At 43.3% G+C, this 25,545-nt stretch overlaps 1 protein-coding gene across 4 annotated transcripts in view; it reads right to left on the bottom strand.

Annotated features, from left to right (window-relative positions):
* Positions 1–25,545, bottom strand: part of mtor (mechanistic target of rapamycin kinase) — a 436,061-nt gene that overhangs the window by 366,871 nt on the left and 43,645 nt on the right. For all 4 annotated transcript variants that reach the window (XM_072478465.1, XM_072478464.1, XM_072478466.1 and 1 more), the window contains 5 exons: positions 23,628–23,811; positions 23,009–23,137; positions 21,618–21,862; positions 19,975–20,190; positions 16,530–16,735 (listed from right to left, as the gene is read on the bottom strand). In XM_072478465.1, the coding sequence (XP_072334566.1) occupies positions 16,530–16,735; positions 19,975–20,190; positions 21,618–21,862; positions 23,009–23,137; positions 23,628–23,811 (980 nt within the window). The remainder of the gene's footprint in view (positions 1–16,529; positions 16,736–19,974; positions 20,191–21,617; positions 21,863–23,008; positions 23,138–23,627; positions 23,812–25,545) is intronic.

Raw genomic sequence — 25,545 nt, 5'->3', positions numbered from 1 at the left:
CCTTGGGTGTGACCACATTTACATAACTGCGATCTATGACGCTTTCCGCCACCTGCATGCTCCTAAGTGCATCCAATTGCTGCTCCAACCGAACCATGCGGTCTGTGAGGAGCTGCAGTTGGGTGCACTTTCTGCAGATGAAGCCATCCAGGACGCTGGAAGCCTCCTGGACCTGCCACATCTCACAGTCAGAGCACAGCACCCCTCTAACTGACATTGCGTCAATTAATTAAAATTAAAATTTGTCTTTTTTTTTATAAATACTACTTTTTTTTTTTTTAAATTACAAAGTTACTGTCAACTATCTGTTTCCTAGCACTAGATTTCTAATAGAAATGCGATAGCTAACTATAATATCCTCCGATCTCTGGCTTAGATATCCTCTAAATTATAATTAAGTTATAATTAGTTTAATTAGTTCCCAAATAGTCAAAAAAATTTAGGTTAGAATCCCAACCAGCCACTCAGGTCACAGCTTTTCTGTCCCCCCCGACACACACAATTTGAAAAAAGGTATAAAAGTAAAAATCACTTGCTTACCTTCTGAGATGTTCTCAGGTTCTCTGTGGCAATGTAACGGGATATGACACTGCACTGCACCAGACTGCCTGAAAAACTTGACCTCATGCCTGTGACTGGCTGACTCAATTCTACACCAGAATAATTAGCTCAAACTCACTCCTGAAGGTATACCATTCGGTAAAAATCATTATCATTCCAAAACGTGGAAATGATCTCACATTGGTGGCCAGGTATTGACCAATTTCAATACTTTGTGTGGTTCAAGATCTTTGGGGGTCTTAATTTGCAACACATTACTCTGGAAGTAGAGACCACCCTTATTGAAGATCAAGCTGCTTCCGTGCGGCACAAGATAAGTCCTGGCACTCACCACCTACATTGAAAATGGCTTCCAAACGATCCCAAATACAGGTATAGTGCTAATGGACCTCACGGCCTATAATACAGCTCATAAAGCTGCCCAGAATGCTTCCAACCTGAGTAGGGACAGTTGTTAAAATACTCCTTCACAATAGACAATTCAGAGTCCACCTTGGGTAAAGGAAAAGTGCATAGAGAGAAGACAGTGGAATGGATGACTACTGGACTCAGTGCTAGCCCCATTCTCGTTCAATGTATATATGAATGACCTGCCAACAACCATGTCCCACAAATTAATCTATGCCGATGACACCTGTTGTGCCACCCAAGCTCCATTCTTCTGCACTCTGGCCCAGATCCTTAATATAGACATTACAAAGTTTTTTAAAAATTTAAAAATATTTCAATTAAGGGGCATGACCGATCGACGTTCACTGCACGTCTTTTGGGTTGTGTGGGTGAGACCCACGCAAACACGAGGAGAATGTGCAAACTCCACATGGACAGTGACCTCGGGGCTAGGATCGAACTCGGATCCTCAGCGCCGTGAGGCAGTAGTGCTAACCACTGCATCACCATGCCACCCAAGATATTGCAAAGTTGATGGGCTACTGCAGCATATGGCGTTTCACATTAAATCCCTCTAAAACCATATGCAGTATTTTCTACCTTCATAATGTCAGACCAATAGAAGAATTACATATTTACATATATGCCCAGAGACTACAGCATGATCCCAATACAACATACTTGGAAATGACTCTAGGTAGAGATCTGGTCTTCCAGGAACATTTGAAGAAAACAGCTGCAAAGGCCAAAACCAGAAACAATCTGCTAATCAAACTTGCTGAATCTCCATGGGATGGTGCTGCCATAAGAATTTGGGCCTCAGCACCTGCCCTATCGTACTCCTTGGCAGAGTACCGTGCAACTGTCTGACAAAGGTCATCACACACACACATCGTGTTGACATTCAATTGAATGCACCAATGTGCATCATAACTGGAATCTCTGCTCAACATTCCTCTCCTGGCTTCCTGCCCTGTCAAACATTACTCCATTACACACCTGCCGATTGATGGAAACCCACTAATTGGGTGAAATTATCCGTGCTGCATTTCACTTACCACTCCATGGTGACCTCTTCAATCCACCTATTGCTTGCCTTCTACCTTGGCACTTCATATGGAGCACCCTTTCTGAGTAAGAGATCTACCGACAGACATCCTTTGGCTCAAGGAATGGGAAACACGGGAAGTCATTCAAGTTCCTCGTGACAACCGATCTGTCGAATGGCAGGCTCTGAATGGTCACAGTGACAGTGGTCCTTGCTAAGTAGATTCAGGACAAGGCAGGACCCATGTGCAGCCAATCTCCATTAATAGGGCCTCAGTACAAACCTCTTAGTGCACGTGTGGAAAGACACAAACATTGCTGCACATTACTGAGGAGTTCCCACTCTGCAGACAAAGTGGTGGACTAATCATCTTAAACTCAGAAAATGTGACTTGTCACTTGGGCTCAGGGATTTGCATTAGCTCAATCAATAATAAAAATAATAAAGTAATGAAAAACATCATACAAATTCAGAGTACTTTAAAAACTTTCTGACAACATTGTACTGTTAATGCATTTTGCAGAATGCAGGCAAACAATACTGAACATTGATGGGAAATGAACCAGAGTTGGAGTTGTTTCATTTCTAACTATATTAACTAATACAGCTCTAAATATCCCTCATTTCAAAATTATTGCAAATGATAATAACAATAACTTATTGTCACAAGTAGGCTTCAATGAAGTTACTGTCAAAAGCCCCTAGTCGCCACATTCCGGCGCCTGTTCGGGGAGGCTGGTACGGAAATTGAACACGCGCTGCTGCCTTACTCTGCATTACAAGTCAGTGATTTAGCCCAGTGTGCTAAACCAGCCCTTAAATGAATGGACTATTGAGACTATCATCAAAGGATATGAAATAATTTTCAACACATCTTTAGCTCAGGCTCCATTATAGGACTGACGACTCAGTGGATGGGACGCAAATTCACAAGGCTTGCTTTTCTAGGGTCACTACTACATGCCTTCAAGCATCTAATTAGAGAGCGATAACGGTGGAAACTGAGAAAAAGAAATCTGCAGAAGAAATTACAAAGAAAATAGAGATCCTGAAGGTTTGACATCTGTTCTGAATTTACACTGAAAGGATCACCAGACAATTCAGAAAATGATTTCATTTCCTCTTGGGGCAGACCCGAGAGAGACCTTTACTGTGCAATGATTTAGCCAGCAACAGTGTCTCAGTTGAGTTTTGATTTATTATAACATTTCCATTTTCAAACCTGGAGACATTAAAGGAAATGGCATGTTCCAACTTAGTTCCCTTCACAGAACTAAATCCCTCTATTTCCCATTTTTTCTCTAGCTTGCATCAACTCTTGCATCTGAGTGAGTGGCCCCAAAAGTTAGAATACAGCAGGAAGCAAAAACAGTTGTGAGTACATCAAGGCTGGGGATGAATTTAAAGGCAGCCTCCCCCCCCTTGTCTCTCTTCTCTTCCCCCCCCCCCCCCCCCCCCCCCCTGGACAATCCATAGAAATCAGTGATGTGGGAAAACTGGAGATTGGGAGTTAAAGGATGTGGCAGAGGCTGTTCACATTGTAGAAAAGAGAGGGAGGTCATGATCGCCACAGAGGAGGTGCCTTCATTGGGAGGTGTTAGTGGTAACGGCTACACTTCTGCACCTTCAGATTAATGATTTCCAGTTTTCCACCTTATTGACATGATTTCTTGAATGATTTAAAGCAGAATCTGGGATCTTATAAAATGAAGGGTTCACATCAGGTCTGTTGTGATTGAATATCTAGGAGGTTGGTTCTCAGGGGAACTTTGAAACTGGAACAGGTTAAATACTTTGGCTGCTTAATTACCTGCATTTAGTTTCAGAATCTCATTGTTCGGATGGATCTGCTGGATCACGGGTGTAGTCACCGAAAACAGCTTTGATCACATGACTGCTGGGTTAATACTTCTGAGGCCTTTCCCATCTAGTTTGGTTTGGGGAGGTCATCATGATACAATGGAAAGTTGATAGTGGTAACTGAATTTCGATCTTCCTTTTTATCCAGTATGAAACACGGGGACAGGCAGTCTGGAACTTCCATAGTCATTTAGGCATTGACCTATCCTTAAACAATGATGTGTGCGAATTCCGCAAATGGCTTTGTGGTATCCCTACCTATGTCCATATTTAATAAGGTATTCACCAGAAACTTGATATGGTCTGCAGCTTGAATGACAAAATTTACATCATTTGCGGTAGCCATTTTAACAACGTTTTTATGTCCAATTTTTAAAAGTACTGCCTGAAAGTTTTTTAAATGACTTGCCTGTACTGGGCATGCCACCACTCTTCAAAAAGTACTTCATTGGCTATAAAGAACTTTGTAATGTCCTGAGGTTATGCTACATAAATGCAAGTCTATTTTTCCCCCAACCCCCTGCAAAGTCCTTTCCGATCCCATACTTCAGTCTGCTTCTCGGAGCCACAACATATTCTTCGAAAGAAACATCCATTTGATTTCATCCCAACCATTTGTTCTGTAAACCAGGCTGAACAACTGATTCGGTGTTGACAGACTTAGGCCGGGATTTGGCTGGTCCGTCAAATTTTCTATCCCGCCCATGATGATACCCACCTTTACTGAGTATCTTCGGTCTGTGTGCATTCAGGACCCTGTGTTGCTAACTTTGCCTAAGTTTATTTGCTCTGTTTTATCACCTTTGCTCTTGAGTTGCCAGGTAGCTTTATGATACCGCCACGTGGTTCAAGTCCGAGTAATGATCAATAATCCAATACACCGCTTAGTAAGATTTAAATCAAAGCACATTTATTATACACAGTAATCTTCACTCATGTACAAATTCGACATCTAAGCTACTTCTACAGCTAACAGGCCAATACTTAACTTGGAACTGGCCCACAAGGTCAGGGAAACAAATGGCCTTTCGTTCGGGTTCTGAGCCTGCGGGATTCGAAGTTGGTACAGATTGGTAGCTAGGAGCGCCTATCTCGTAGCGAGCGTTGAAGTAAGACTTACTGGATATCAGCGGCGGCTGGACCGGTCACTGTCAAGGGTTGGTTCGCGTTGCTGAGTGACCCGGTCAAGAAGAGAAGAAGAACGATTTGAACTTGGGCTTGATTCTTATAGTCCCTAGTGGCTTCCCGCCTTTCGGGGCGGACCCTGTACCTGGTTCCAAGTGATTGGACTTTGTCCCAATCACTTGGTTCGATTTTCTCCAATGCTGGAGCGGTTCCCTGATCGATGGGCGGTCCTGAGGTGGTCGTTCACCTCCCTTTGTGTAGGCTTCTGCTGCCGCCAAAGAGTCTGGTTTGGTTTTGTGTGTCTAAATGGTGCTCATTGTTCCCAGGGATTGCTCATTAATATGCAGATGGCTGGTGTTTTGTTATGCTGATGGTTGCCGGTATCGATCTTGTCTGGCCTTTCCAGAGGTAAATACACACTCAACCTGCAGCTGCTCATTTGTGGCCTGTTGGCTGACTTTCCCATCAGCCATTGCCGTTCGCCATTTTAAATCAGGAGTTAGCCATTCTAAATCGGGAGTTAGCCATTTTAACTGGCTACACCTGACCTTCCCATTGCTTGCCATTTTAACAAAAGACCATGCCCACATGCCTGTTCTTGGCCTGCTGCAATGTTCCAGTGAAGCTCAACGCAAACTGGAGGAACAACATCTCATCTTCCGGTCTCAACATCGAATTCAACAACTTCAGATGATCAGCTCTACCCCACCTCAACCCATTTGTTTTCATCCCATTTTATTTTAATTGTCTTTTGCCATTTCTTTCTTAATATATATTTAAATTCCACGCCCCCCCCAATCTTATCCATCTTTCCTTAACCTTTCTCCTATTTGTTTCCCCCTTCCCCTCCCCCACATCTACAGTTCATCCACTGATGTTAATTTCTCTGCTATTTGGCCTTTCACATCGTTTGTTCTCTCTGGGGACGGCCATTAGCACTCTTTCCCCTTGGTTTCTGTGGCCATTAGCACCCGGTTTCCCTGGGTTTCTGTGGCTATGACTCATCTTTCATTCTCACTCCACAGTATAAATATTTCCCACTTTCTCTGTCTGTTAGCTTTGACAAAGAGTCATTGGACTCGAAACGTTAGCTCTTTTCTGTCCCTACAGATGCTGCCAGACCTCCTGAGATTTTCCAGCATTTTCTCTTTCGTTTCAGATTCCAGCATCCGCAGTAATTTGCTTTTGTATTTATGATACCCACCATGGGCAGGACCTGAAAATCCCAGCCTTAGTCTGCTGGTGTACACGTATGCAAAGTCTTTGCATGTGCACGCAAAGATGAAGTTGAATGAGATTTATCAATCTTAGTAGGTTTAATGCTCAATGTGTTCAAACACTGTACAGCAGCATAGCCAATCAAATCTTGAACTACTTAACTGAAGAGAGAATACAGTTCAAGAGAAAGTCGCGATCAAACTGCATGGTGCTCAGATAAGATACCTTAAATACGCTGTCAATTTGTGATCATTAAGAAAAGGAACGGATTCAAGCGTCGGAAACAGTGCAAAAAACATTGGAACAGTGAAAAATGAACCATAAGATTAACGACTAGAATCAGAAGTCGGAGTTACATGGAAAGACTGAAGAAACTTGGGCCTCTAAGCCTTGCAGAGTGAGAAGCAAGTGATGTTCTATGGAAATATACAGGGTAATTAATGGCATGGAAAGAGCAAATGTGAAGGATTACTGTACAATAAATTGTATGAATAGGACAAGGGGACAAAGGTTCAGACCAGTAAAATATAAATTTAGGGTCAATAACAAAACGTTTTTCCTCACATAAATCACTGAATGTACAGAACGGACTCCTAGTGGAAGCAAAAACCCTGTAACTATTTAATGACTAACTGGAATCAGCAATGAGGACAGGACGATATTAACATTCTTCTGGTAGTTATACTAGGGTGAAAAATCTCCCACATCCACTATTATCTTAGTTTGAAAAGGATTTCAGAGAATCAGAGAATTTACAGTGCAGAAGGAAGCCATTCAGCCCATCGAACCTGCACCAACCCTTCGAAAGAGCACCCTACTTTGATAGGGTAGATACAAAGATGCTATTGCCTCCTGAAGATGCAGTGGGGATCCAGAACAAATGAGATCAAATTAGAGGTAGGCCATTTATACATAGAAACATTGAAAATAGAAGAGGCCATTCGGCCCTTCATTGTGATCATGGCTGATCATCAAGCTCAATACACTTATTTGGCCTTCCACCATTATCCCTCGATTCCTTTAGCCCCAAGAGCTGTATCTAATTCCTTCTTGAAATTATACAATGTTTTGGCCTCAACTACTTTCTGTGGTAATGAATTCCACAAATTCACCACTCTTTGGGTGAAGAAATTTCTCCTCACTTCAGTCCTTAAAGGTTTATCTCGTATCTTCAAACTATGACCCCTAGTTCTGGACTCCCCCACCATCGGGAACATATTTTCAGAATCTACCCTGTCTAATCCTGTTAGAATTTTATAAGTTTCTATGAGATCCCCGCTCACTCTTCTAAACTCCAATGAATATCATCCTAACTTTCAGTCTCTACTCGTATGACAATCCTGCCATCCCAGGAATTAGCCAGGTAAACCTTTGCTGCACTCCCTCCATAGCAAGAACATCCTTCCTCAGATAGGGACACCAAAACTGGTGGCCTCACCAATGCCCTATACAATTGCAGTCTGATTATACCACTGCTTTCCAAAAGCTGTGCTTTGAAATCCTTGATAATGGGCTCGAGCAACTTCCCTACTACAAACGTTAGGCTCACTGGTCTATACTTCTCGGTTTTCTCTTTACCTCCATTTTTAAAAAAGCGGGGTTATATTAGTTAACCTCCAATCTGTTCCAGAGTCCAAAGAATTTTGAAAAACGACCACCAACGGATCTACCATTTCTAGGGTCACTTCCTTAAGTACTCTGGGTGATGATTATCAGGCCCTGGAGATTTATCCGCCTTCAATCCCATTAATTTCCCCAAAACCATTTCTCTACTAATACTAATTTCCTTCAGCTCCTCACTGAAACGTGTGTTTCTCAGAACATCCGGTACATTATTCATGTCTTCCTTTGTGAAGGGGTGGCACGGTGTCACAGTGGTTAGCACTGCTGCCTCACAATGCCAGGGACCCGGGTTCGATTCCAGTCCAAGTGGAGTTTCCAGATCCTCCCAGTGTCCGCGCGGGTTTCCTCGCTCCGGCTTCCTCCCACACTCCAAAGATGTGCAGGCTAGGTGGATTGGCCATGTTAAATTGTCTCTAAATGCCCAAAGGTTGGGTGGCGTTAAGGGATAAAAGGGATACGGTGGGGGTTTGGACCTAGGTAGGGTGGTCTTTCAAAAGGGTTGGTGAAGACTTGATGGGCCGAATAGCCTCCTTCTGCATTGTAGGGATTCTATGATTCTACGATGACAGAAGCAAAGCACGAATTTAGTTCCTCAGCCGTTTCTTTGCTCCCCGTTTCTGACTGTAAGGGGCCTACATTACTTTTTATTGATCTTTTTCTCTTTACATAGAACATACAATGCAGAAGGAGGCCATTCGGCCCATCGAGTCTGCACCGACCCACTTAAGCCCACCCTATCCCCGTAATCCAATAACCCCTCCTAACCTTTTTTGGACACTAAAGGCAATTTTAGCATGTCCAATCCACCTAACCTGCACGTCTTTGTACTGTGGGAGGAAACCGGAGTACCCGGAGGAAACCCACGCAGACACGGGGAGAACGCGCAGACTCCGTACAGACAGTGACCCAGCGGGAAGCGAACCTGGGACCCTGGTGCTGTGAAGCCACAGAGCTAGCCACTTGTGCTACCGTGCTGCCCTTAAATTAAACAGTGCTAGCCACTTGTGCTACCGTGTTGCCCATACCATAGAAACTTTTACAGTCAGTTTTTAGATTCCCCGCTAGCTTCCTTTCATATTATAATTTCCCCTTCTTAATCAATCCCTTGGTCCGCCTTTGCTAAATTTTAAACTGTTCCCATTCCTCAGGTCTATTGCTTTTTCTTGCTAATTTGTATGCCTCTTCTTTGAATCCAATACTAACTCTTGTAAGCCATTGTTTGACCGCAGTTCCCTTTAGGAGTGTAATAAGGAGACACAACACAAAGGGCTGAGGGGGTGAAGTAATCAGGGGTAGGCAGGAATGTGGGGTTGAAGTTGCAATGAGATCAGCCATGATCTTATTGAATGGCGGAACAGTATCTAGGGCCGAGTGGCTTGCTCATACTCCTAATTCGTATTTATGTTCATATCTCGCGTCTCCAAAATGCTATGAATGTTGAGTCAACTGAAATTTTCACACACGAGATCGACAAATTTTTATTGGACAAGGTTAGCAAAGGATCAAGGGCTAATAAATGAATTTGAGGTACAGATCGGCCACTAATTGAATGGTGGAACTGGCTGAATGATCTATTTCTCTTTTTATGCACAGTAAGATCATAGAATCCCTACACTGAAGGAGGCCATTCGGCCCATCGATTCTGCACCGACCCTCTGAAAGAGTACGGCACCCAAGCCCACTTCCCGCCCTATTCCTTCAACCTCTTAACCTAACCTACACATTCCTGGACACTAAAAGGCAATTTAGCATGGCCAATCCAACTAACCTGCACATCTTTGGAATGTGGGAGGAAATCGGAGCACTCAGAAGAAACTCACGCACACACGGGGAGAAAGTGCAAACTCCACACAGACAGTCACCCGAGGCTGGAATTGAACCCGGGTCCCTGGTGCTGTGAGGCATAAATACGATAGATAGGAGAAACCTTTCCCTTTAGTTGCGGGGTCAATAACCACGGGGACATAGATTTAAGGTAATGGGCAAGAGATTGAGAGGGGATTTGAGGAAAAGCTTTTCCACCCAAAGGGTGGTGGGAATCTGAAATTCACTGCCTGAAAGGGTGGTAGATGCAGGAACTCTCAATATTTAAGAAGCATTTAGATGAGGACTTGAAACACTTATAAGACTGATAAGACTACGGACCAAGTGCTGGAAAATGGTATTAGAATAGATAGGTTCTTATGGTCAGCGCAGACACGATCGCCCTAAGGGCCTCTTCCTGAGCTGTAAAACCCACTCTATAATCATAGACTACCCTTTTCACCTTACATAAATTGGGAGTGATTACTCTTCCGCATCTGCAAATCAAATTCTACGATATATGGGCTCTATTGTTATCAAAGCAGAGTTTGGCAATTTTGCTTATATATTTCCCTTTTTTTGGCTGTGCAAAAAACCCAACACACATGTTTAAAAACTACACCATATCCCAAATCAGACGTGTTACCATGTTGTTTACTTATTTGGATTTTTTTCCCCTACCCAACAATCTTTTCAGTGTTATGTTTGAGACCTCGATTGAATGAACAAAAGCTCTTGACAATCTCTCAACAAGAATGAATTACCGTTAATTAGAAAAAAAATTGGAATTGTTTACTAATGTACATTTTTTCATATTAATGCTTGTAATTCGAGTGATCAATGTTCTCTGCAAACTGCATAGCCCCTGTGCAGGCATATACAAGTTAGTCCTGTTCTACATTGCTGCGTGTGTTCAGCAATGCAAAATAATTTGAAGGGGGGCACTTCAAAAATGAGAGGAAACATTGGTTGAGATTCTTTCCTTCTATTCATCACACATCCAATAATTTAGATAATTCTCTCCTCTTTTCCCCCCTGAAAAATCCCATCTACATGACAGTATGCAGATTCAAGACTGGATCACTAACTTACTTACAGAATCTTTCAGTACATGTTCCCCAAAAATGTACACAAGGCACTCACACTCCATCTACTGGCAAAATAAATATTTCCAAAAAGAATTTGAAATGAACACAAAAACTTACTGGAAAGAGGTCTGTTAGTACCTGTAAAGACAAAGTCCTTTCCTTGGATTTCCACCTTGCCTCGGAGAGGATTAAACTTTCGGTTGAGCAGTGCCGTCGGGAGTCTTAAGCTCCTGGTAAGGTCACCCATGGCACTAAGGTCGGAAGGGAGGAGCCAGGCAAAACACAATCCAAAACAAGTCCTCAATGGCGGATCAGGCGGAAGATACTCATGTGGTGTCAATGGCTGTGATGGCGGATGAAGGCTGCAGCAGTAGGGAGATCGCCAGTCATCGAAGTTCCCTTGCCACTGGGCCTATCCTCTGTCAAGGACAGTGTGCCTGCTGATATGCAACGGCATGTGCACTTTAAAAGATGTCCTGCATCAGGCATCGACTTAGAGGATACCAGCACATCCCCACACTGACAAGCCCTGCGGCGATTGCCGTGAGGTGACAGGGACAGGGCCGTGAGATTTGGGCATCCCTAGCTTTGGACCAGCACGTAGGCTGTGGAGTTTAATTCAGTCGTCTCGCTCTTAGAATAGGAACAGGAGTGTTTCGGCAGCTTTTCAGGATCCACTTTGCTCACCCCTCATGGGCAAACGGCTAGAAAAGGTGGCCGAAAAATAGTCTGTTCAGTCCGCAACCTGGCTGGAAAACAGCATCCAACAAGCTCATCTTCCTGTGGTCAGAAAATCGAAGTTAAACTTAATATCAGAACTTGGAATGTACGAACCCTCATGGATAACGAGTAAAACAATTGACCAGGCAGAGAACTGTCCTTGTTCCCCGTGAACACAGGCACTGATGCATTGATGTCGCTGCCCTGCAAGAGATCCGAAGAACAGGAGAAGGGCAGCTGAGGGAAAATGGCAGTGGTCACATCTTCTTCTGGAGAGGAAAACCCGAGGATCAGTCCAGGGCACATGGAATTGGTTTCACTATCAAGAACAAACGCGTCACTCGAATCTGAGTTCCCTGTCGGCATCCAAGAGCACCTCATGACCCACCAGCTACAACTTGCCAAGGACCAGCAGGGAATGGTTGTGAGTGCCCATGCCCTAACCCTTGATGACAATGATGAGCCAAAAGAAGACTTCTACTCCAGCCTGGACACCATACGCTCCAACAATCCTAAGGAAGATAAGGTCATTCTCATTGAGAACTTCAACGCCAGGGTTGGAAAGGACTCCCAAACCTGGAAAGGAACCATTAGAAAGGAAGGAGTTTGAAACTGCAACTGCAACGAGGTTCTCCTGCTTGCCAAATACCGGAACACCAGCTGATCATCACTAACACACTGTCCTGCCAAAAAGACATCTACAATCAAAGCACTGGCACATGATTGACTTTGTCATCGTTCGATCCAGAGACCAAAAGAATGCCCTCATCACCAAAGCGGTGACCAGTACAGATGACTGCTGGACATCTACTACTGGTTCATCCGCTCCTTTATGTCCATCAAACTCCACCAGAAGCAGCGGAAGATTAAGAAACAGCTCAGAGAAAAGAACAATGTTGAGCGGCTTCAAGAGTCAAGCAAGTGAGTGAACCTCCAACAATGTCTACTCCAAAATCTCCATATTTCCATTCTAATAGAGTGGAGGAAAACTGGATAGAGCTGAAGACAGCCACCATCTCAAGCTGTGAAGAAAGCAACAGCTACAAACCAGAAACACCGAGACTGGTTCAGTGAGAACAACCACACCATCCAAGACATCAAGGCAAAAGAGGAAAGCTCTCTGTTCCTGCCAAAACAACATAACCAGCAAGGCAAAGAGGAGAATTCATCAATTAGCCACGGCAGAGGTACAAAGAACTAGGGAAATCAAGAGCCAATGGTGGACTGAGAAAGTTACGGAGCTGCAACTGCTCGCTGACAGGCATGACACCCAGGGCCTCTTCAGTGCCACCAAGGCAATATATGGGCCCAATATCCTAGGCCTCAAACCGGTGCAGAGTAAGAACGGAATCTTCTTGAGAGACATAGAAAACATCGACCTTCGATGGAGAGAATGCCTTAAAGAACTCTTAAACCGTGATACTTGGACTCCCACCAAGCGTGGACGAAGTCAAAGCGGCCATTAAACACGTGAAGAATGGAAAAGCCACAGGAGTGGACACCATCCCAACGGAGATTTGGGGAAGAGATCATCTGTCATCTAGATCAGCTGTTGCTGAAATTCTGGGACAGAGAAGAAATTCATGTCGACTTCAAGGATGCCACCATCACCACCATCTTCAAGAAAGGAGACAATGTGGACGGTAGGACCTACCAAGGAATCTCCCTCCTCTCCATCGCCAGGAAGATTATCACCCAAATCCTCGCTAGCCATCTTCTCCCAGTCTCTGAAGAAATCTTTCCAGATAGTGTGGCTTCCGACCAAACCGTGGAACAGAGGTCATAATCTTCACTCCTTGGCAACTTCAAGAGAAATGCCAAGAGCAACATTAACCACTGGACATGGCCTTCATCGATCTGATCAAGGCTTTTGGATCAGGAAGTGCTATTGAAGACTCTGTCAAAGGCCGGCTGTCCAGAGAAATTCATCAGCATCCTCCAACTCTTCCACAACAAAATGTCGGCGACAGTCATCACCGACGGAAGCAAGACAGAAACCTTCTAGGTCAAGACTGGAGACAAGCAGGGATGTCTCATCATCCCACTCTTTTCTCCATCTTCATCGCCACCATCCTTCACCTTGTCAAGAGCAAGCTTCCCGGTGGAGTGGACAACGTCTACAAGATGGACGGAAATGAAATCCAAGAAGAAAACAACACTGACATCGCTCGCGGAAATTCAGTATGCAGATAGTATCACCATCTCCACTACAGAGTCTCCAAGTCATGCCTGACACCTTCACAGAAGCATACCAAGAATCGGTCTCAGCCTTAACCTCAAGAAGACTCAAGTCCTATAACACATCCCAGGGCAAGATTCAGTGTCTCACTCCATCAAGATCAAACGTGGAACATTCCCCATACCTACTCTCCTCTAAGGCTGACATCACTGCAGAGATCAGACATCGTATCCAATACACGAGCGCCTCCTTTGGATGCCCAAGGATGAGAGTTTGACGACTGCGAGATCCATGCTGACACCAAGATCCTCGTGTACAAAGCGGTCGTCCTCCCAACTCTTCTATACGGCTCAGAAACATGGGCTCCGTACAGACACCACCTCAAAGCCCCGGAAAGGTACCATCGACTCTGTTTGAGATGGATTCTCCGCATCAGCTGGACAGGTGTACTAACGACAGTGTCCTTGAAGGAGCCAAGAGCAGCAGCATCGAGGCCATGATCATCCAAAACCAACTCCGCTGGACTGGCCATGTGCTTAGGATGTCAGAGTCCCGACTTCCAAAGCAAATCTTCTTTACCCAGCTCAAAGAAGGCGTCCAACAAGAGGAAGGCAAAAGAGGAGCTTCAAAGACACCCTGAAGGTTCACCTCAAGAAATGAAACATCAACATCAACGTCTGGGAAGTTCTTGCTTAGAAGAGGTCTACTTGGAAGAATCTCCTGATTGAAGATACTCAATTCTTCAAGGACAACCGACAACCAGGGGAGGCCTGGAAAAGGAGCCCGAGTGATCTAGAGCCCAAGGACTGATCCCACCTCCCAGAAACACCTGCAAAATGTGCCGAAGATGCGGTTCTCGGATCGGAAGAACCCACAGAACCCATGACCAGTAACACGGAGTTTCTTAGGTGGACAATCATACTCAATAGCGTGTGATCACTGAAGAAGAAAGATGATATGTGGGCTAATGTTTCTACACCCACAATATTACCCATTGTGCATACTGCTAGGAAAGCCACTGACCTGTGGAGATTGTAACATTTTTAAGGTGCAGCATGTTCCAATGGTCCGTTCCCCTAGTAACAAGGATGGGATCCGCTGTGAGTATGTTGATGGATTCCAAAGACCAGTTCAATGGCCAATGAAGAGAAGTTCAAAGGTGAGTGAATTTTAGTCATTCAGTTAGTCAGGAACAGGTGAAAAAGGTGGCTGGTTCCATACAGCTGGTGTTGTTAGCTCAAAAGAGCTGGGAACTAAAATGGAGCTCAAGGTGCCATTGAGTAGCTCTGTACAGTTGGGGCTCAGAAGAAGTCAGTTGGCAGCGGTGAAGGCAGCGGGATGTCACTGGCTCCATGCTGCTTAGGGGGCCTGGGCTCAGAAAGGCCACGAGCAGCTGGGGCGGCAGGGGGAGGAACCAGGGCTCAGAGAAACCCAGGAGCAGTAATCTGCTCAGAGTGCCAAAAGAGCTGGAATTGTGCCAGTCATTAGATTTGGGAGCGAAGACTAGAAATCCCTATAAAGGGAGACAGAATTTTAAAGAGTAAACTCACAGTGAACAACTCTTCTTCAGTTAGTTTGAGATAGTGCAGAGAATTCCAACACAGGTGGAGGTTGGAAACCCTCTTAAGAAAGACAAAGTTTCAGTGAGATTGGTTGACTAACATCTGGGTGGATTCTTGAGAAATCTATGCATACTTTTCTTAAGAAAATACCACCTAGGAGCAGAGGTTGGCCATCCAGCCCCTCAAGCCTGCCCAAGGCTCATGGATGATCGGTTTATGTTTTGAATTCTACATTCCCATCAATCCTGATAACCTCAGATTCCCTTTCCTAACAAGAATCCATCTACCTCCACCTTAAAAACATTCAGTGACCGCCCCCACCCCCCGCCACCTGAGGCAGAGAGTTCCAAAATTGCACAATCCTCAGAGAAGAAAATCCTCCTCATCTCTGACCAATAATGGTGACCCCTAATTTTAAAACAGTGCCCTCTAGCTCTACACTCACCCACAAGAGTAAACAGTCTTTCCATGTCCACCTTGTCAAGACCATTTATACTTTAATCAAGTCACCCTTCACCTTTCTAAACTCGAGTGGAACCAAGCACAGCCCGTACAACTTACCCTCATAAGACAACATGTTCATTCTTGGTATCTATCAAGTAAATCTCCTCTGAACCACTCCAATACCTTGGTTACATGTATCATTTATTCTGTATAGTGGTAAGAAGGACCACAGTTTGTCCGTTAATTCATTCATACCTCATGTTAATTCCAAATGTTAGAATGTAAGGTGTAAACCCTAACCGGGATCTCCTCCCACTTCCTGGGTTCTGGTCAAGGATCTTCATTTTGGCTTTAATATTAATATTAAGAATATGGTGTTGAAATTGGTGATGATATCAAAATAGCATGTGTTAGTCATTCATTGGAAGACAAAGGGGTATTGATAATATGGGGGTAATGGGCCAGAAATTGGAAATTAATGTCATTAAACGCAAGGTGATACATTTTGGTTAAAGAAAAGTAGTAATAATTATTGGAATAGAAATAGCTCAGTATTTCAGAAGAGCAGAAGGATTTGGGAATACATTGAAGTCTGAATCTTAGTTTGATTATGCCAGAATGTAATTCCAGCTTTTATACCAAAAGGTATTGATGAGCCTATATAAAATCTTAAAGCATTAGTTTGAGTACCATGAGCAGTATCAGGCAATGGGATATTGGGATTTGAATGATGGTACAGCAAAGATTCTCCAGGATTCTGCCTGGTACTGAAATAAAATAAAAGAGGTAAAATGTGGAGTTTATATTAAATGTAACAGTATTTTTGTTTGCTTCCCTTATTTATCTGAATGCAAAGTGCATTATTTGAAATCCATACAGACCAGTAAACAATATTAATAAATATCTACCTGTATCAGCATTTTGCGAAGAAAAGGCATCACAAATGCAGGGTTCATGCTGCTCAGTCTACCAATTGTACAGATCGCAAGTTCTCGAATTTCAAACACTTCATCATTCAGTGCTACAAAAAGAGCTTGCAGGTTCTCGGCCTGGGCTAAATGAGCATCAAATCGCTCATCCAATGAGGCCAACACACAGTAACGAATATCAGGATCTGAGCAAATGAGAAGAAGAGCCTAATATTTCTTCTTAAAATTAGGAATGAAAAAAACCCCGAAAAATACAAACAACTGATCCAAAACTAGCAAGTATCTGAATATTTACTAATCTGTTACATCTATCTACCATAATAAATGCAGTTTCATATTTAAAGTTTTACTGTTTAAAAATAAAATACTGCAATAGTAAAATTGCAGAAAACTTTCACTCATTGTTATTTTATCTTTAAAATGTAAATGTTACGGACTTCGGGGGGGTGACATGTAGGTGGAGGTCGCACGTTGGGTGGTTCCTGCTACAGCTTTTGTTTTTTGGTGCTTTTCATCCACATTTTGGGGAGAATTTTGTGTGATTGATTGACAAATGAAGGGAGCAATCTTGCCGGGTGGGGCCGCACCCATTACAGTGGACATGCTGGCCAAAGTGATGCCAGTTAAGTTTGAGTAGCAGTTCACCAAGCATTTTGATAGACATCGAAAGGAGATGATGGCCTCGCTCAAGGAATTGGTAGATGACACGCTTGCCCCGATAAAGGATGCCTCGGGAAAGACGTCGATGGTGGTATGGGAGCAGGAAGAGGTGTTGAAGGGGGTGGATGAGGCATTGTCATGGCATAGCGACACCTCTATGAGTGAGGAGCTGCGCAAGGTACAAGAGAGTAACAAAGGGTTGAGAGGCAATGGATTGAGAGACAAAGTGGAGGTCCTGGAGAACAGGCCATGGAGGCAAAATCTGAGGATCGTGGTTTTGTCCGAGGGGCTGGAGGGCCAGAACCCGACAAAAGTATTTTGTGGACATGTGCAGCAAGTTGTTGGGGGAAGTGGAGGACCCCTCCCTTTATGAGCTGGATAGGGCTCACCGGCCGTTCCTGCTGAAGCCGAATGAACCACTAAGAGCTGTGATAGTTTGCTTTCATAGCTACCAGGTGAAGGAAAAAGTGTTGAGATAGGTGAAGCTGAAACGAGAGGTGAGGTGGGTAGGCAGTGGTATTCGTATATACCAGGATCTCACGGTGGAGCTAGCCAGGTGACAGGCAGGGTGGTCTACCCGGCAAAGCCAAGGGTCACACACAAATCCAGAGACTACAATTTTGAGATGGGAAAGGAGGGCGGATGGGTTCATGAAGGCTGAATGACTGGGACTGAAATGAGTTTGGACTATGCTGCTTTTATTTATTTTTCCTTTCTTTCAGGTTGTGCTTGGGAGGGGATGGTTTTGGGACATTGGTGTAATTGGTTAAGATTTGTTTGGGGGACTATTGTGTTAGGGTGTTTGGAAGGTCGGTGTGAGAGGCCTTGGAGTTGGTTTTCTTTTTGGTATTGGGTATGTGAGGGAAGGGGTTTTTGGCAGGGGCCATCTCACTAGCCAACAGGTAGTGAACGTGTGTGAGGTGGGGCCACGGCTGATGGAAAATGTATGGACAGGTTTCGATGGGCCTTGGAGGTGTGAATGGTGGGGGGGGGGGGGGGGGGGGGGGGGTAGTGGGCTGACTGACTAGGCGTGGGGCTGGGCCCAGTCAGCCGTGCAGGGCCAGGTGTGGCGGATATTTTTTTAAATAACTTTAGAGTTCATTTTTCCAATTAAGGCTAAAGCATGGCCAATTCACCTACCCAGCACATCTTTGGGTTGTGGGGGCGAAACCCATACAAACACGGGGAGAATGTGCAAACTTCACACGGACAGTGACCCTGAGCCGGGATCGAACCTGGGACCTCGGTGCCGTGAGGCAGCAGTGCTAACCACTGCTCCACCGTGCTGCCCTTGGTGTGGCGGGTATGACTAATAGGAGAGGGGGGTGGGGGTGGGGGTGCGGGGGGGAGAAGAGAGAGAATCCTCCCCCTCCCACACTGCATATGGTAATGTGGAATGTGCGAGGGCTAGGGCCGCCAATGAAGCAAGCAAGAGTTTTCTCGCATTTGAAGAGCTTGAAAGCCGACATGGTGCTATTGCAAGAGACCCACTTGAGAGTGAATGACCAGGTCGGGCTTCGGAAGGGCTGGGTAAGTCAGGTGTTCCACTTGGGCTTTGATAGTAGGGCCCAGTGGGTAGCGATATTAGTGGGTAAGAGAGCGACGTTTCAGGAGACGGCGATGGCTGACCAGGGCGAGTAGACACGCTATGGTAACAGGTGCTTTGGAGGGGAGGATGGTGGTGTTAGTTAGCATGTGCACCCCGAATTGGGATGACGTACGGTTTATGAAGAAAATGTTGGCTGCCAGACCGAATTTGGATACACTCCAGTTTATAGTGGGGGGGGGGGGGGAGGAGAAAGAAGAGAGAGTGAGGCAACAACCCACTTTAGATGCTTGGAAGCGCAGGTGGCTCAAGACTGGGCCCAGCTCCGCAAGTTGAATTTCACAAGTTTGGTGGGTAGGATCAAGGCAGACCGATGGTGATGGGACAGCCTTCCCCTATCGTTGGCAGGCCGGATACAGGCGGTTAAGATTATTATTTTGCCGCGGTTCTTATTTCTATTTCAGTACCTGCCGTTTTTTTTGCCGAAAACATTTTTTATGGGGCTGGAACGGTTGATCTCATTGTTTGTGTGTGCAGGTAAGGTAGCAAGGATTAGGATGATGGTGCTTCAGAGACAGCAGCAGTTAGGGGGCCAGGCCCTTACAAACCTGCTGTACTATTATTGGGCGGTAAACATGGAGAAGGTGCGGGGATGGAGCAGGGTGTCAGAGGCTTTGGGAGTGAAGATGCAGGCAGGCTCTTGTAAGGGGTCGGGGGTTACAATCTCTGGCAACAGCACCACTCCAATTTGTCCCAGAGAAATATTTGGGTAGTCCGGTGATGGTGGCCATGTTGAAGATATGGAGGCAGTTTCGGCAACACTTTAGGTTAGGGACGAGATCTACGTGGATGTGAATCCAAGGGAATCATGAGGTTGAGCCAGCGAGTTTGGATGCTAGGTTTCTGGATGGGGGGAGCGAGGGGTGAAGGAAATAAAGGACGGATTTCTGGATGAGTTTGGACGAGTTGGGAGGTTTGGGATCCCGCGGGGGGACGTTTTTAAGGTAAATGCAAGTGCGGGATTTTGTGAAGGTTTTCCCGACTTACTTTGACAGCTTCATGATGAATTTATGAGGCAGAATTCCAAGAGCTAAGTTTTCAGAATTAAAATCTTACATTCCAATTGGTAAAATTTAATGAGAGTTCAACAATATTTTACTCACTGAACCACATGAACCATATAAAATAAAAAATTAACATTTAAAAAAAAATCATTACCTGGATCAGTAATTCCAACAACAAGGAGTTTACTAAGCACATCGGCCACCACCTGGACAGCTGTCTGGCTGACAACGTGCCCATGTCCACTGATTAGATGGACTGATGGAGTTAACAGTCGTGAACAAGTTCGTGATGCTTCCATTCTAATCTCTTTGTGTTCACTGTTAAGGAAATGGTCTGCACAGTGCCTGACAAACTGGGTGAGTGAATGACCTGCATTAACACACACACACAAAAAAATGATTCATCACTAGAAAACCTAAATTGCTTTCGATTACATGACAACATTTGGAAACCTTTCACTGCACCACTAAAAATCTAAAAGCAAATATCAAGGTCATACTTTAAATAATGCTCTGAATGTAATCTAATAGCTGTATTATTTACTCCCACTTCAAAAATTCAAATTCACATTGAAACAATAATAAATTTTCAGATCACCCTGCCACGTCACTTTACTTGAATCAGCAACTGCCATTCAGAAACCAGAGGTCCATGCACAGTTTAACCTGAAGATTTATTGCTTCATGCATTATGAAAATATAAACTAAAATTTGACACAAGCAAAACTGTACAGGGGATAAAAGTACAAAAATGAATGGCGAATTTAAGAAAGAGATTGGATGGGGTGATCAAAAACAAATTGAAAGTACTTTGAAAACCTGTCTTTCCATCATCCAGGGCCCAATCATTCTTCCGGGTGAAATGGTGAGTTACTTGCACTTCTTTCAATTTAATATACTGTATTTGCTGCTCAAATGTGGTCTTCTTTATATTGGGGAGATCTAATGCAGATTGGGTGATTGCTTTGCTGAACACCTCAGTTCCATCCCCCAAGTATGACTCTGAGCGCCTGTCATTTTAATTCTCCACCCTGGTATCAACTGAACCTTGAGGAACAGGATATGTGCAGCACAGTAGCACAGTGGTTAGCACTGTTGTTTCACAGCGCCAGGAACACGGGTTAATCACTGTCTGTATGGAGTCTGTTTTCCCCGTGTCTGCGCGGGTTTCCTCCGGATGCTCCAGTTTCCTCTCACCTTGTTAGGTGAATTAGACATTCTGAATTCTCCTTCAGTGTACCCGAACAGGCGCCGTAGTGTGGCAACTAGGGGATTTTCACAGTAACTTCATTGCAATGTTAATGTAAGCCTACTTGTGACATGAAGAAAGATTATTGTTGTTATCATTTATTGATTAGGTTACCTCACAGCATTCTGGATTCAATGATCATAACCACTGGTCCCATTCCTTTTTAAACAGCTAGACCCATCTTTTGTTTCCTTACTTGTCCTGTTACCCCTCCCATTTGACTTCCATCATCATCTCTTTTGTTATTTAATCATTCCACCCTGCCACCCTATCACAGATCTTCCTTTTTGTTCATTCCCTCCTTCCCCTGCCTCTGTACTTGCTTGAAATGTTTTGCATCTCCAATTTTTTCCAGTTCTTACAAAAGATACCGACATGAAAGGTTAACTGTTTCTCTCTCCACAGATTTTGCCTGACCAAAGTATTTCAAGCATTTTCTGGTTTTACTACTTTAAAATGTGATCAAATTATCCTTTCTATGCCCTGCTCTAACGATCCCTTGATCTCTAACATCACTTAAGATGAAGTCTACACAAGTCAAATCTTACCTTCAAATTCAAAGTTGCCCAAGGTGCGGAGTGCAAGAGTTATACATCCAACATCACTTGCTTCAGGAATGTTAGTCAAGCTAGGGGAGGCAAGCTGATGGGCAAGACTTTTCGGCATGCCTGGATGTCGAAGAGGTTTATGCATCAGCACCAGTGACAACATCTTCAGTAAGCCATCCTGGATATCCTTCTTCAGTTGTGGTATTTGGCGGCTTAGATCATGCAGTACGGCAGTCAGAGCAGGGCTTTAAAGCAGAAACAGCAATACACTAGTACGATCATAGCGAACAAGTAAACCAGTTCTTCCAAAGACCAGCAGGACTTTAGGTTAGCAATCAACTTACATATTACAAAATATCCAACAATGAGTATTCAACTTATTTCCTTCCTCCAATATAATTATTGCAAAGTTTGGATTGGCTATGCAGATTCACCCTACCCTAAAGATTCACAGCACATTTTTAACCTCAAAAAGAAGTTGCTGACCACCAGTGTATGCAAAGCATTCCACCATCTCAAGGACGTTAAATAGTTTCATTTTGGATCGGGAACAATCTATAGTCCTTAATTTCTATTCCAAGTGGAAAGAGAGAATTCACAGAAAATAGAAGCAATATAAACTGTTTATCAATGCACAAGAAGCAAGTTTACATCTTTGCTAACATAGAACTGCTTGTTTGATTAGCCAATAACCTACCTTATAAAGCCCAACATCTTATCAATTCTCTTTTGCTGGACTGGAGGATTTTTTTAAGGTGGTCATCAGTTACAGTTATACTAAATGTATCTGGGCATTCACAATTACAGAGAAAATTGTCACATGCCTACAAGTGAATAATGAGCTCAGGTCAAAGTCTCCAAATTAAAAGTTAACAGTATGAGAAAAGTACCAACAACTAACCAGATCTAAACTGTCTCATTCCAGCAAGCACATCAAAATTCCAAAGACGTGCAGGTTAGGTGGATTGGCCATAATAAATTGCCCTTAGTGACCAAAAAGGTTAGGAGGGGTTATTGGGTTATGAGAATAGGGTGGAAGTGAGGGCTTAAGTGGGTCGGTGCAGACTCGATGGGCCGAATGGCCTCCTTCTGCACTGTATGTTCTACGTTCTAAGTTCTACCTCTATACAAGCATGCGAATAAAGTTAGGGAAGAGAAAACAACACTCAACTCATTAGTACAATAACCTTTCATCATAGCATCACATTGCATTTAAGTTCTTCAAAGTGTTTTTGTCTCCAAACACTGATTAAATCCAGTGGTACTTTCAAAAAATCCAGTGGTACTTTCAAAAACCCAGTTTAATACTTAAAACCTTGACAGTCCTAAATTTGAATCGATGTTAAAAACATCCACTAAAATAAACAATGATAACATAAATGAAATATTACCTGAGACCAACAGCAAGCATTTGCTCCAGTAGTTCTTTAATATCCTGCTGGATAACTGGTCCTATGGCTCTAGCTATCATACAGATACAAGTAAACACTGTTGCATCCACTTGAACAGCTTTTTGCCTCCTAGGAAACATGAAATTAAATGCGCATTACTTAAAAAGTTTTGTAACCATAGCCTTCAAACCAAATTAGATCAAAACAATTATATCCTTGAATGGTCAATTGAAATGCATAGAAAATGGGCAGTCATAGGTCTATCCCCAGACCATATGTTTTCAAAAAGCTCTGATACATTAATGTTCTCGCGAACTTATCTTCAGCTTCCATTTACTTTTAGTTTAGTTTTCCATCAAGCATTGAAACTAATGACTTGTAAAAATATATTTTTACCAATGAACTGCGCTGTTAAAATAACTCATTCATAGATGGTTGCAGTATTAGAATTGACACCATATGTGGGCCCGAGGTAGACCCAACATAGTTCATTTGTTAATTTCTCTTGTAAAAGTCTCTAAATTTAATCCAGGGAGGTGACAAATTCTGTAGCTATGAATTGTACAGCTAATTTAAGTGTTTAAGGCAAGTTGGGACAACTACTTTGTCCCTTCCTTACTTGTGTGCAAAGTCCTTTGGTGGGAGAGCTCCTTTTAAAATTTCCAGGATCCTCTGCAGATATGGATTAATTTCCACTCTTACAGCCACCACTAGTAGACCCAGTGCCTGGAATGCAGAAGCGCGTTCCTTTTCTTTCTTGAGGCAGCCAAGAAGATGATTCACAGAGTCAAATAGGTGCTGTTCTGTGTAAGGGAAGAATGCATACATGTCAACAATTAAACTTAATATAGAGGAAGAAAAACATTCCACATCACAATAAAACAACCGAACCCTAAAATCACAATGTCAAGTATTTTTACTTTTAAATTCCCATCTCACAATCAGCAATTTCCCAACCAAGAACAAGGTAAAGAAAACAGAATCCCCTTTTGAAAGTTGCGACTGAATTTATTTCCACCACCCTTGCAGGCAAGGTATTTCAGATCATTACTCCCCGGGACAAAAAATTAAGTACCCTCTGGTTACTGACACACCTGCTTCTCTTTATCTATTCTATTAAACTCACTCATAATTTTGTAATAGCTCCAGCATAGACAATTTTAATATTGTGGAAGTGTAGACAAAGATTAATTTCAAATTCCCAACACCTAATAATTAAATTATCTAGCATTGTTTTATAACATCATGATATATACTGGAGGCAAGTACAAGATACAAGGAGGCAAGTAGGGGCTGTTTAGCACAGGGCTAGGGGCTGTTTAGCACAGGGCTAAATTGCTGGCTTTGAAAGCAGACCAACGCAGGCCAGCAGCACGGTTCAATTCCCGTAACAGCCTCCCCGAACAGGCACCGGAATGTGGCGACTAGGGGCTTTTCACAGTAACTTCATTTGAAGTCTACTTGTGACAATAAGCGATTTTCATTTTCATTTCACTTTCATTTCATTTTCAAGATAATAAAAATTAATGCTGGAAAGATTAACATATTTCATATTTCAAGGATTAATATATTAACATATTTCCAATCCTAACTGGTTATGAATGACTAACAAAATGAAACCATGTTAAATTATAACAGCGACATGAATATCACAATATTAAAAGTCAACGTGCTACACTGAGGTTAACGAAAAGGATAGAGAGAAAAGAGAGAGAAAACAGAACTACAGGCCAGTTAGTCCGAACCCAGTTGTCAGGAAAATGCTGGAATCCAGTATTAAATAGTGGTAACAGGGCACTTAGTAATGATACGCTCATTAATAAGGAGAGGGAAAAATAGAGTATGAGTGACAGCTAGCCAGAAAAGTAAAAACAGATAGTAAGAGTTCCTATAATTTTTTTTAAATGAAAAGAGTTGACAAAGTGAACAGTGGTCTTACAGAAAGCGAGACTGGAGAACTGATCATGGAAAACAAGGAAATGACAAATTAACTGAAGTAGTATTTTGCATCAGTCTTTACAATAGAAGATACAAACAACATCCCAGAAGCAGCTATAGAATCAGGAAATGGAAAGGAGGGAGGAACTCAGAAAATTACAATCACCAGAGAAGTGTACGGAGTAAATTGCTGCAACTGCAGGCTGATAAGTGCCCGGGTTATAATGGACTTCATTCTAGAGTCTTAAAAGTAGTGGCTAGTGAGATAGTTTTGGTTTTACTTTTCCAAAATTCCAGAGATTCCAGGAGGGTCACATTGGAAGATAGCAAATGTAACTCTTTTATTCAAAAAGGAAGGGAGATGAAGTGGAAAAGTGGGAAACAGGTCAGTTAACTTAACATCTGTCATGGGAGAAATGTTAGAAGCTATTATTAAAGAAGCTATAGCAGAGCACTGGATAAGTTAACAGTAATTAGGCAGAGTCTGCGTGGTTTTGTGAAAGGGAAATCATGTCTAACCAACCTATTGGAGTTCTTTCAAGTAACATATGCTGAGGATAAAGGGGAACCGGTGGATGTACTGTACGTAGATTTCCAGA

This window comes from Scyliorhinus torazame, chromosome 16, assembly GCF_047496885.1.
Source record: "Scyliorhinus torazame isolate Kashiwa2021f chromosome 16, sScyTor2.1, whole genome shotgun sequence".
NCBI lineage: Eukaryota > Metazoa > Chordata > Chondrichthyes > Carcharhiniformes > Scyliorhinidae > Scyliorhinus > Scyliorhinus torazame.
This window is presented reverse-complemented; position numbering and strand designations above follow the sequence as displayed.